The 12,319-nt window shown below is 43.3% G+C and overlaps 1 protein-coding gene across 1 annotated transcript; it reads left to right on the top strand.

The window, feature by feature from the left end:
- The first annotated feature begins 1,092 nt into the window (after positions 1-1,092).
- On the top strand, positions 1,093-3,608 carry LOC117850882 (adenine phosphoribosyltransferase 1). The gene is made up of 6 exons (XM_034732768.2): positions 1,093-1,378; positions 2,012-2,122; positions 2,222-2,314; positions 2,419-2,568; positions 2,800-2,858; positions 3,276-3,608. Exons 1-6 carry the CDS (start codon positions 1,114-1,116, stop codon positions 3,327-3,329), a joined length of 732 nt encoding a protein of 243 aa, XP_034588659.1. The 5' UTR covers positions 1,093-1,113; the 3' UTR covers positions 3,330-3,608.
- Positions 3,609-12,319: the final 8,711 nt, after the last annotated feature.

The following is a 12,319-nucleotide window of genomic DNA, read 5'->3' as shown; positions in this document are numbered from 1 at the left end:
TTTCCTTTCCATTTTTTTCGAACCGTCATCTTTTCCGTTTAACCCTATAAATCGGTAAAATCATGAAGATATTTTTTTTCACCCAAACCAACCTTATTACTCCCTCCGTCCCAAATGATACGTTGTCTTGGATTTTGAAGATCCATAATTTTTATTATATATGTAGATAAAATGTATATCTAGATGCATAGTAAAAGCTGCAAACCTAGAAATATGCTGCAAACCTAGAAATATTAAAATGAGCTGCAATTTGAAACAGAGAGAGTATTAACAAATTACAATCCGAGTTGCTAAGATTGAGGATCGGCTTTCTCCATTCAGAAGTTAGTACTCGCTTCACTGACTGAAAACTGAATCGACGCTACTATTTCATTTGCCTCCGTCAATATTCTAGCACTGTAGGCACATGGAACACGCTGATTTTCTTCAAAAATACACTATATGCATGCAAATGCAAATTCATGAAAGATTATAGAAGAAGGGTTCGTTCCTTGGATGCCATATATGCTAAAAAAGATGGAGGACAGTTATTACACGCTGCCGGTAATTATGATGATCCATGCCAATATGAGTGTCCTTTTTCGAAATTTGATTTTCGACTAAAGTTTGAGTGTCTTCCAAAAAAAAAAAGTTTGAGTGATGTTTTTACCGCCCCATCCCACGCGGTGAATCCAAGCCGATGAAGAAGCTCTCGCACGCACGCCGCCATGACGGCATGAGCCAAGCCGGCCGCCCTCCTCCTTTTAGCTGGCGTCGTCGCGGGCCCATCCCCTCCCGGCCCCGCATGTCATCCGACCAACAAACCCTACGTGGGCCCGGCCCCGGGCACGCGCGCCTGGGCCGGCGTGTCGTCGGCCCGCCTCCCGGTTGGTGGTGGAGGGAAGGCACGAACCACGCGCGCCGGGGCCCACCGGAACATGGTGGCGTCGGCGGCGAAAGCGATTCGGAAACCGCGTCTCAAGCCACTGGCCGCGGGCCCTGCCGGGTGGCTTGACCCTCCTGGCCTCCCGTGTCAGAGACGGAGACGGCGCCCACCCCCCCCACCCGCCCGCGGCGCGGGTATAACGGACCGAGGTGCCGGCGGCCCGCGGGCGCGGCCCAGATAAAAAGAGCATGCTGCTGCGGTTCCAGCCTCGCCTCCGCCTCCTCCCGTCAGCAGCAGCAGCAGCGTCGGCGCCGCCTTTTCCTCCGCGCGGGCCCGCCTCCACCACCGGCGTCTCCGTCGTCGTCGTCGGCGGCGGCGCGGGATCGGGCGTGCGCATCACCTGCGGGCGGCGGCGGCGGCGTCGCGGGACGGCGGTGGCGATGGCGTCCGGCGACGCGCGCGTGGCGGGGATCGCGTCCTCCATCCGCGTCATCCCCGACTTCCCCAAGCCAGGTGGGGTTCCCCCGCTCCTCTCTCCCTCTCCCTCGCTACAGCCCTTCAGGATCGCTCGCGCAGGGTAGGTGGGCTGGGCTGCTCGATTCGATTGAGCGGTCGGCTTCATGCTTGCGGCTGGCGGCGGCGCTGCCGGCAGTCGATGACTCGCGACGGTTCGTTGTATAGATTTGCTTTTCAGTAGTACCACCATGGGGGATGACGTATGCGGGATTCCGGAGCTAGCGGTAATTAACTGAAGTGCGTAACCTGGCGTCACGGCATATTACTAAAGCCGTGAATAATATGAGTATAGTGTGCTAATAACAAAGTTGTTCTGAGGGCCAAGGAAGTTTATTTATTTACCTTTCACGTGCAAGCTGCGTGCTATTTTATCAGGCCACGGGGATCGGTTAGCTACTACCCGCATCTTGGTTCTTCGTCTCCCCCACCATAGTGGGGGACTGGAGAGCCATGTATCAAACATTGCTTAGTGTGGTGTTACAAAACTGCACCTTTAAAATGATACGCCACTCTCTGCTGATGTGGGGTTTTGAAAAATTAGTCTAGATTTCTGGTGTGTGGGAATTGCAGTACTTGTTCTTTGTATTAATCATCATGCATCGATTTTGTTTCTGTTTTATTTTGTTGTAGGGATCATGTTTCAAGACATCACGACGTTGCTCCTTGATCCGAAGGCGTTCCGCGACACGATCGACCTCTTTGTTGAGCGGTACAAGGACCAAGGGATCACCGTTGTTGCTGGTAAAGTATAATTATGCATTCAGAATTGTAGGCAATGCAACTGACAACCGTATGTGTTCGGTGGCTCTCATTTATCATGTTTGTTGCCATGGGAAACAGGTGTTGAAGCTAGGGGTTTTATCTTTGGCCCTCCTATTGCTTTAGCTATAGGTGCAAAATTTGTACCTTTGAGAAAGCCAAAAAAGTTGCCAGGTCTGTATATCTACCGTTAACTGTGTGGCATTGTTATTATTGAACGACGATGCTCAGAGCTCAAGGTGAATGAAGTAGCTAACTATCTTCCTTCTGTTTACTAGGTGAGGTGATCTCTGAAGAATATTCTTTGGAATACGGGACCGACAAAATAGAAATGCACGTCGGAGCTGTGGAGGCCAATGATCGAGCACTTGTTGTCGATGATCTTATTGCTACTGGTGGAACACTTTGTGCAGCTGTCAAACTTCTTGGTGAGCTCCTGTCTTCAGTTTTACTTTGTTTTTTCTACTGTGTACACAATGTTGTAAGCCAATTAGCTAAATCCTTTTTATCATGAAAAATCATGCTAAACACTTGATTTTCCTAGAGTTGCATGTCTATTGGTTCATGTTTATGGTTCCCTTCTCTCACTTCGGATCACTTTCCTATTGTTTATTTTATGATGGTTTATTTACTTCAATTGTGTTTCTTTTCCTTCGCAGAACGTGTTGGAGCAAAGGTGGTTGAGTGTGCTTGTGTCATTGAATTGCCAGAATTAAAGGTATGCTTTGCTTCTGATACACCAATGTCCCTGGTCAGAAAAAACATTATCTGTACACCACATTAGAGTTGTTGTCATGCTCTTACTAGGAGTTTCTATTTGCGTCTGCTATGTACCTGGCAGCTTTCTTCTGCATATTGTCATCATAGAAAAGGGTAAAATCACATATTGTGACTTGACACTTATGCATGGAAGGGAACAATTGAAGTCATGCCTGGAAGTTCATAAGCTTATCTAATTTTTTCAAGTATATATTGATGGCACTACAATCTCAGGTGTCTGAATTCCACAGCCTAAATAGTTAATAGTAATCATCTAGGATCAAAATGGAAATTAGATAATGAAGAAAAAACGTTTAGAGTACCTGTTATGAGAAATTATCTTTGCTTACTATTCTAACTATATGTTGTATTTTAGGGCCGGGACAAGCTAGGGGACAGGCCCGTTTTTGTCCTTGTGAAAGCAGACTGAGCAGGATGGAATACAAGTACACAACTTAGGACTTCTCAGAGTTGGCCCTGTTGATGCTCCCTCTCCAGAACCATTCTGGAGGCAACAAAGTATCCCATTTTACAGCATTGGCTAATTCCTAGCTGATGCATAATAAAGTTTTATCTTTGAATTTGTGAGGCCATGAATTATTTGTCAATATGGACATGATTGCTGGTCCTTGTAAGGCTTATGTATGTCAAAACAGTGCCAACTATTCAGATCAAAATTAAGGATAATCCTTGTTGGAGTTTGTTGTCATTGCTAGTACATACTTTCTTGGTGCAATTATTCATGACTTAAAGTTGCCATCATAATAGTGGTTCATGTTTGGACATGGGCTTCTGAAGTGATTTGAGAAGATTATGCTACTGGCTGGCTAAGGGGCCTGGTGGTCATGAGTTCATATTTCCTTGATGATCATGGATACTATTTTCCCCAACCATTGATTATATTTTATTTTAGATAGTTATATAGTTTGATGCGTGTCTACTCCATGTCTTTTGCCATCTCCTTTTGTGCCAAGTGGCATGGGTCTTGATTATTCATGTTTGCAACTTGAATTTTGTAATCCTGGTTCTTCACAGTGTTGAACATGTGGAATATTTACTTGAAGCATGCATATGCTTTCCTGGCAGTGAAACATTTGGGGTGCATTGTGCAGTCCTGCCCATGGGTCATGCTCTGATTAGACTGGTCTACCTATCAGAAAGGAGACTGTTAATTGTTTTGTGACATGTTTATCGGTTTGTATGTTTTATTAAAAGGAGCATTATTTCCTTAACTGAACCTTAGAGAGAGTACTGCCTTAACTGATTTTAGAGTACGGTGCTATCTGCCTACCAACTTTTAGTTTGTAAATGAATTGTTGTTGCTTTCTGCTGAACAGTTGAACATCCTGATTGATGATGTATAAGTCATATTTGACTTGAAGATTGTTATGCATTCAGCAAACGGTTTTCCAATCATCTGTTATTTTTATGTTTGACAATGAACTTTTTGTATATGATCTCTGACTTCGACTTTGTTCTATTTTCTTTTGAAAGTCAATCTGTTTACTTTTGACTTCTTTGCCTTGCATTAACTCAATGGATGCTTATTCTCTTTTTTTTTCAAGTAGCTTTTTTGGTGTCTTTGTGATCGATGTGGGTGCGATTTGTTAGTTTTATAGGGTTGATCGCATATTGATCTTTCTTTGTTTCATAGTTACACATCCCTGTGAAATCTATCTCCATGGATATTCCCTCCACTTGAGTTTCTACTGGTGACAGAAATGGTGTTGATTCAATAAAAATCAAGCAGAAGTTCTGTATCTTGCTGAGCATGATGACTTCCCCATCAGTTAGAGTGGAGGAATATATTCACTTATAAGTATCATCTTAATGAGGAGATTAGTTGACTTTAGCTGGCTATACTCATGGCTATAAGTATCATCTTATATGTTCCTTCTTATACTCATGGTTTGCATGAACTAATGCGACTTGTTCTTTGTTCCTGCAATTTGCACCAAGGGTACATTGTTCTTGCCCCCTGCAATTTGTATATGTGGTACATTGTTCTTGCCCAAGTTATCAGGGCAGAGGCTGCATAATTCAGTAATAGAAAAGTCTGCTTGACTAGTTTACTCTCTGGTTCAGCTTTTATGCATTTGTGCAAGTCAATCAATACAATCAAAGTTTAAAACAATGGCGCATTCTTGTTGTCAATGAAAGTGACATAAATTTGTGTTTGTGTAGTAATATATTAAGTTTATTAGAATCGAGTGGATGGTTGTTAAGTATATTAAGGCCCATATGGCTCATGAGGACTCTATATAGCCATCATCCCTGATGGACAGCAGCATCTCAATTCTTGTCTCACACAAGGTTAGTAACATGGAATCAGAGCAATTTCTTACGTATAGATTTGTCATGGGAGTTAGGGTAGAATTTGATTCCATTCGTACACGGTTGCTTCATAATTCATCCAATATCACCATGGCACAGGCTTTGTCAGATTTACTTGCTGAAGAGACTCATTTGAAGTGTCCACTTCTTCTATGTCAGCATCCCACAGTGTGTTAGCAGCTTTCAAAGGACCAGTGCACCAAAAGGTGCCTTTTCATAGCCGTGTAAGCATTGTGGCAAGATTACACATACAGAAAATTATTTTGCAGCACATCCGAAGAAATTAGCTGAGTTTCGTGAACGTCGTGCTAGTCGCGGCCGTGGTACAGCTCCTGCTCCTAGAGGCTCAGTGTCTGTTGCTGCTGCACTCCTGGTAGTGCTCCTTCACCGTCTTGGGTGCTTTGCAGCACATCCGAAGAAATTGGCTGAGTTTCATGAATGTCGTGCTAGTCGTGGCCGTGGTACAGCTCCTGCTCCTAGAGGCTCAATGTCTGTTGCTACTGCTCTCCTGGTAGTGCTCCTTCACCATCTTGGGTGCTTGATTCGGGGGGCCTCTTTTCATGTGATATCTGATCGGTCCCAAATTGTGGCTTGCAACCTGTTGCTAATGGTGCTTCTTTTCAGACGGCTGATGGTACGTCCTGTCCTATCACTCATTAGGGTTCACTATGCACTTCTCATTTCTCTGTTCATGATGTATCTTTTGTACCTCAGTTGTCCATGAATCTACTTTCAGTTGGTCAAATTACAGATCAAAATTGCTTCATTGGTTTTGATGACTCATCTTATTTTATTCAGGATCATCAAAGCGAGCCTGTAATTGGGACTGGCCATCGCCGTAAAGGTGCTCCTAGCCTCTATATTTTGGACACCTTGCGCCTTCCTTCTTTTGCTGCCCCTATTGCCCGAGTATCATCTGCATCATCGTCCTCTTCCTTCGCCAAGTGGCATCATCGTCTTGGGTCATCTTTGTGGGTCTCGCCTGTCGACATTAATAAATAAAGGTTGTTTAGGTCATACATCTATTGAGTCTAGCTTTCATTGTAAGGGTTGCAAACTTGGCAAACATATACATCTTCCATATTCCTCTAGTGTTTCTCATTCATCTATACCTTTTGACTTATTCATTCAGATGTATGGGTCCTGCACCTTTTGCTACAAAAGATGATCATAAATATTATGTCATTTTTATTGATGATCATTCTCGATATACATGGATTTATTTCATGAAGCATCGTTCGCAGTTATGCTCAATTTACCCGTCTTTTACTCGCCTGGTTCACACTCTGTACTTCTATTAGAGTTTTTCGTTCAGACTCTGGTTGCGAGTATTTATCTGATGTCTTTCGCCAATTTTTGACCTTTGAGGGTACACTTGCTCAGCTCTCATGTCCTGGCGCTCATGCTTAGAATGGTCTTGCTGAACGCAAACATCGCCATCTCATAGAGGCAGCTCCAACGCTTCTGATTTCCTCTTTTGTTCCCTCTCATTTTTGGGGCGAAGCTATTTATACTGCAATTTACCTCATCAATAGACAGCCATTATCCAAACTGTGTGGACAATGTCCTGGTGAAGTACCTTTTGGTACTCCTCCTAGCTATGATCATCTTCAAGTTTTTGGATGTACATGCTATGTTTTGCTTGCACCTCGTGAGCGGACTAAGTTGACTACGCAGTCTATTGAATGTGTTTTTCTAGGGTATAGTCCTGAGCATAAAGGTTATCGGTGTTACGATCCTTCTTCTCTTCGCATACGTATCATGTCACCTTTGTTGAGGACCATCATTTCTTTTATAACCCCTCTACACAGCCCTCATATACTCCCACAGAGTCCACATCTTTTATGTGTCTTCCTCCTATTTCATCCATGAGTGATGTCACTTCACCTTCAGAGTCCATTCGTGATCCTTCCTTTCACATCACGCCTCCTCTCTATGAGCCACCTACAACCCCTCCATCACCTCCACCTCAATGTTTTTCAAAACCACCTGTCACACATTTTTTCAAACATCATCCCAAAAACCCTACCACACTTCTTTCTAGTTTTACCACCTCGACCAATCCTGACACGTCTGTTGTTGATGCTTCTGATAATATTGATGAGTCATATATTATTTCTGATGAGTTATAGGATGATGAGTTACAGGCTGGTCCACGATATAATCTACAAGATCATAGTACTATTCATCCTGAAGACAAGTATAGTTTTCCCTATGTGAATACTGTTGTTTATGAGCCAATCACTTATCAGGAAGCTGCTAGTATTCCAAAATGGCAGCTTGCTATGTCTGAGAAGCTTGCTACCCTTGATCGTACAAGAACATGGGATCTTGTTCCATTACCGTCACATGTCGTGCCTATCACATCTAAGTGGGTATTCAAAATTAAGATCAAGTCAGATGGTTCCATTGAGAGATATAAAGCTCGTTTTGTTGCAAGAGGTTTTCAGCAGACTTAGGGACAAGATTATGATGAGACATTTGCACTAGTTGCTCATATGACTACTGTCCATACTCTGATTGCAATGGTTGCCACTTCTTCCTAGAAAATCTCTTATATGGATGTTAAGAATGCTTTTCTTCATGGCGATTTGCATGAAGAAGTTTATATGCAACCACCTACAAGTGTTGATGCTCCTTTAGGCTATGTTTGTTGTCTTCGACGTGCTTTGTATGGTCTTAAATAGGCTCCTTGTGCTTGGTTTGAGCGCTTTGTATCTGTGATACGGGCTGCTAGTTTCTCACCTAGTGACCATGACCCTGCCTTGTTTATTCATCTCTCTCCACATGGACGTACTTTGCTTCTTCTATATGTGGATGATATGTTGATTACTGGAGATGACGAAGAACACATCTCATTTGAAAAAGCAACTTGGTGAGCAATTTCAGATGTTTGATTTGGGAGCTCTCAGTTATTTCTTAGGGATTGAAGTGTTGCATTCTGAAAAGGGATATTATATTTCTCAATCTAAATACACACAAGATCTTATTGCTCGTTCTAGAATTTCTGACACTAGGACGACTGCAACACCTATGGATTTTCACTTGCAGCTTCATCCTACTAATGGTACACTCCTTGAGGATCCCTCTCAATATCGGCATATTGTGGGTAGCCTTGTTTATCTCACCGTTATAAGACCTGATATTGCACATGCAGTTCATATCTTGAGTCAATTTGTGAGTGCTCCTACTTCTATTCACTTTGGACACTTGCTTCATGTGTTGAGATACTTAAGAGGGACATCATCCCAGTGCTTGTTTTATGCTCATCATAGTCTGCTTCGGCTTCATGCTTACTTGGACTCCACTTGGGCGAGTAATCCAATAGATCGTTGTTCCGTCACAAGATATTGTATCCTTCTTGGATCTTCTCCTCTTGCGTGGAAGTCCAAGAAGCAGGCAGCTGTATCTCGATTCAATACAGAGTCAGAACTTCAAGCACTTGCCACTACAACTTCAGAAATTATATGGCTTCGATGGTTGTTGTCTAACTTTGGTATTTCTTGTGATGGCCCTGCACCCATTCTTTGTGACAACACTGGAGCCATAAAGATTGCCAATGATCCTGTGAAGCATGAGGTTACAAAGCATATCGGAGTTGATGCCTCATTTACTCGGTCTCATTGTTTGCAGAAAACTATTGCTCTTCAGTATGTGCTCTCGGAGCTGCAAGTGGCAGATTTTTTCACCAAAGCACAAACTCGAGAGCAACATCGACTTCACTTACTCAAACTCAATGCTTCAGATCGTCCACTTCCACCTTGAGTTTGATGGGGGGTGTTAAGTATATTAAGGCCCATACATATTACAGGCCCATATGGCTCATGAGGACTCTATGGGCCTATATGGCATGGCTCCACTCCTGAACTCCAGCAACTCCACCAAAAAATCTAGCCAAACACCCCAGCTCCAAAACTCCATGGAGCTGTGGTGCAAATGGAGGTGGAGTTTTGGAGCACCTCTTTTGTTGCTCCAAAACCCTCTCTTTTGAACCTCCTCATGGAGGTGGTGGGTAACTACCCACCAATACCACTATTTACATAAAAAAACGTTTCTCTTCTATTCTCCAAGACTCCCCTGCGCCTCCCATTTTCTCCGTCTCGTGCCTCCCATTTTCTCCGTCCTGACTCTATTCTTGCGAGACCGACCGCTGTTAGGGTTTGGACTACCGCCAGCCCGACCAGCGGCCGTAGTCCACCCCCGCCGCCGGCTGCCCTAGGCTCACCGCCGGTCTCCTAGCCCTACCCGGCCGCCTAGCTCCACCTCCCGCCACGTGCCGCACGAGGCCCGCCGTTGGCCGCCACCTACCACACAAGCTCCGACGCCGACCGCAGCCCCCCGCCGACGGCCACAGAGGCCCGCCAACAGCCATCCGGAGGAGATCCCCCACTAGTCGAGGCCCGCCGCCGGCCGCCGCCTGCTGCACAAGCTCCGACACTGGCTGCAGCCCCCCACTGATGGCCGTAGAGGCCTGCCAACAACCGTCCGGAGGAGATCCCCCGCCGGCCGCCGTTCACAAGGTATGGTATACTACAAATCCAACAAGGGAACTACTTGCAATGCTTGAAATTTTTCTAGTGTGAAATGTGAACCGGCCATCCCCTATCAAGTATGTGCGTGTGGATTAAAGTCATCGCAACAGTGAAGATGCCACCATTTATTTGTTTTCAGCAGCTTGGTTTGTGTTTACATGTATGCAGTAACATGTATGCAGCAACATGTATGCAGTAACTTGGTTTGATTGGTAACTGTAATTAGGTAATTTGGTTAGGATTCGTATACATTAGGTAACTAAAATTAGGTAACTTGGTTTGATTTGTACACATTGGTTAACAGAAATTAGGTAACTTGCCTTCTAATATGAAATTTGTGAGTTCGATAGATGTCTGAAATTGATTGGAACTCGGAGAACACTCGAGTGTTGTGTATGTTGTTTGCCAAACAAGTTGGAAAAGGAAATCAACCAAACACATACTTGAATGCACTTGGTTATGCTGGGGTTGAGAAAGGGTTCAAAGAAAGGACTGGAATTGTGGCTACCAAGAACAAATGGGACAAGTTGAAGGAAGATTTCAATGCATGAAAGAAACTAATGCTGAGGCAAACAAGGACTGGTTGGGATCCTATAAAGAAGACTATTGCTATGGAACTATGAACTTATTTCGTAATTTTGGTTCTAGGCAAATGACATGTAATTTATTATTATTTTGGACTTCACTGCATGTACTTTCATTTCATATTTGTGAGAAGTAGTTCAAGTCGAACTAGGGGCAAGAATGGCAATCTACCCTCAAACTCCTCTTTTCTGGAGCTGGAGATACTCTCCCAGCCAAACACCCTCGTCAGATAGCTCCAACTCCACTTAGAGCTGGCTCCACCTGGAGTTCTGGAGTGGAGCAGCTCCACCCAGAGTTGGAGTCATGCCAAACATGGCCTATATAGCCATCATCCCTAATGGACAGCAGCATCTCAATTCTTGTCTCAACCAAGGTTAGTAACAATGGTGACCATTTAATATTGTTATGGTGTACAACTGCCTTCCCACAATTCCTTTGTTAGAATTCACTGCAGTGTGTGACTGTAGAGATGGAGACTAACTATTCGCAAGCTATTCAAATATATTCAATTTCATGTGTTTGTTTTTTATTTATTTACTTTCTTCATTGTTTGTCAAAACTACTGCCCTGTTGTATTTCATATTTTGAATATAAGTAATGTTGCGATCATGGTACTCCTATTTCTTGAGAAAAACCATTCGAGAAAAAATTTCTTTGAGAAAAGAATGCATGAAATATCTTAACTCAAGATATAGTTAATTGTGAAAGCAAACGTACTCATGTTAAAATGTAGCTGTTCTTCTGAAAAACACAACAAAGCAACGCCATCAGCTGGCATAATTTATTGGTGCCAGTTTCTGCACTTAGTTTACAAGCTAAGAAATGCTATGAAGAGAATATCTTTTAGGATCTCCAAAGGAGGCGATCGCACAAGCAATTTGGCTTTCCCATACTTTGAAGTTGGACGTTGTGTAAGTCAGAAAATAAACATAAGTGTTTACTTGGCAATCATCATATATTATGTTCTTTGTTTTGATTCTAGTATTGATATATTGTTGGTTTGTTTATGTATTCTATAATGCATACTCGTGCAGTTTGGCCGCATAACATCGGAGGCATCATCGCTTCTTTCGTACAGCTAAAGGTTAAGAATCACAGACCATAAACAAACCTCATCTTGTTCCCTTAAATCATTTTCCTTGCCAGAATCTTAGCTGTTTCTGTTTGACAAAGAGAGGCAAGAAGTCCCTTTTGAGGACATGCCAGAAGTACAACTGATTTGTACATTGTGGTGGATCTGAGTCATGTGCAGCTCTTAATTGCTAGATGGGTGCAGATCACTTCCTGCTGACAAGGATATCAGCAGCAGATCTCCAGCAGATTCAGATTTGTCTGGCATTGCGGAAACCTGACACCTTATGTGGAGACCTACATTGTGGTTTCCATTTTGATGGTGCACATGCTCATCGAATCGCAAAATGTGCCATAATCTGAATTTAAAATCCAACTGAGTTTTCTGAAGGCCTTTGGTATTCTTGTTGCAGCTGGTGCCTTGGTTGACCTTCACAAAGGTAGCATTTTATACACCATCTGTTGAACCTTTTGCATTTGTTCAATCTTTTTCCTGTAAACTGCTGTGGTCTAAATTGCATTAAGAACTTCCTTGTATGAGGCTGTAGGCACGGACCAATTGCTATCTAAGTTTAGTTCAGAAAATTTCACTGGATTACATAGTTCCTGTGTTTCAAATTTAGCTTACTCTGGAGTCTTTTTTCCATGTACAAGTACGGAAAATCATTTAGGCTTTTGGAGTTATGCAGAAGAACACCAGTACATTCTACATTGAAGAATGCATCATTCCTCAATATCAGCAGAGGCGTTGGCATATCTCCTTCAGTTTCTAAAGAATGTTCAGATTCCCTCCACCATGTTCGTGCAGGCCTCTCTTTGCATCTCCAGTTTTCTTTATTCTATCTCTCTAACCAGCATTACACTCTTTTATTCTATTCTATTCTATTTTCTGAGGTAA

This window comes from Setaria viridis, chromosome 3, assembly GCF_005286985.2.
Source record: "Setaria viridis chromosome 3, Setaria_viridis_v4.0, whole genome shotgun sequence".
Taxonomy (NCBI): domain Eukaryota; kingdom Viridiplantae; phylum Streptophyta; class Magnoliopsida; order Poales; family Poaceae; genus Setaria; species Setaria viridis.
This window is presented reverse-complemented; position numbering and strand designations above follow the sequence as displayed.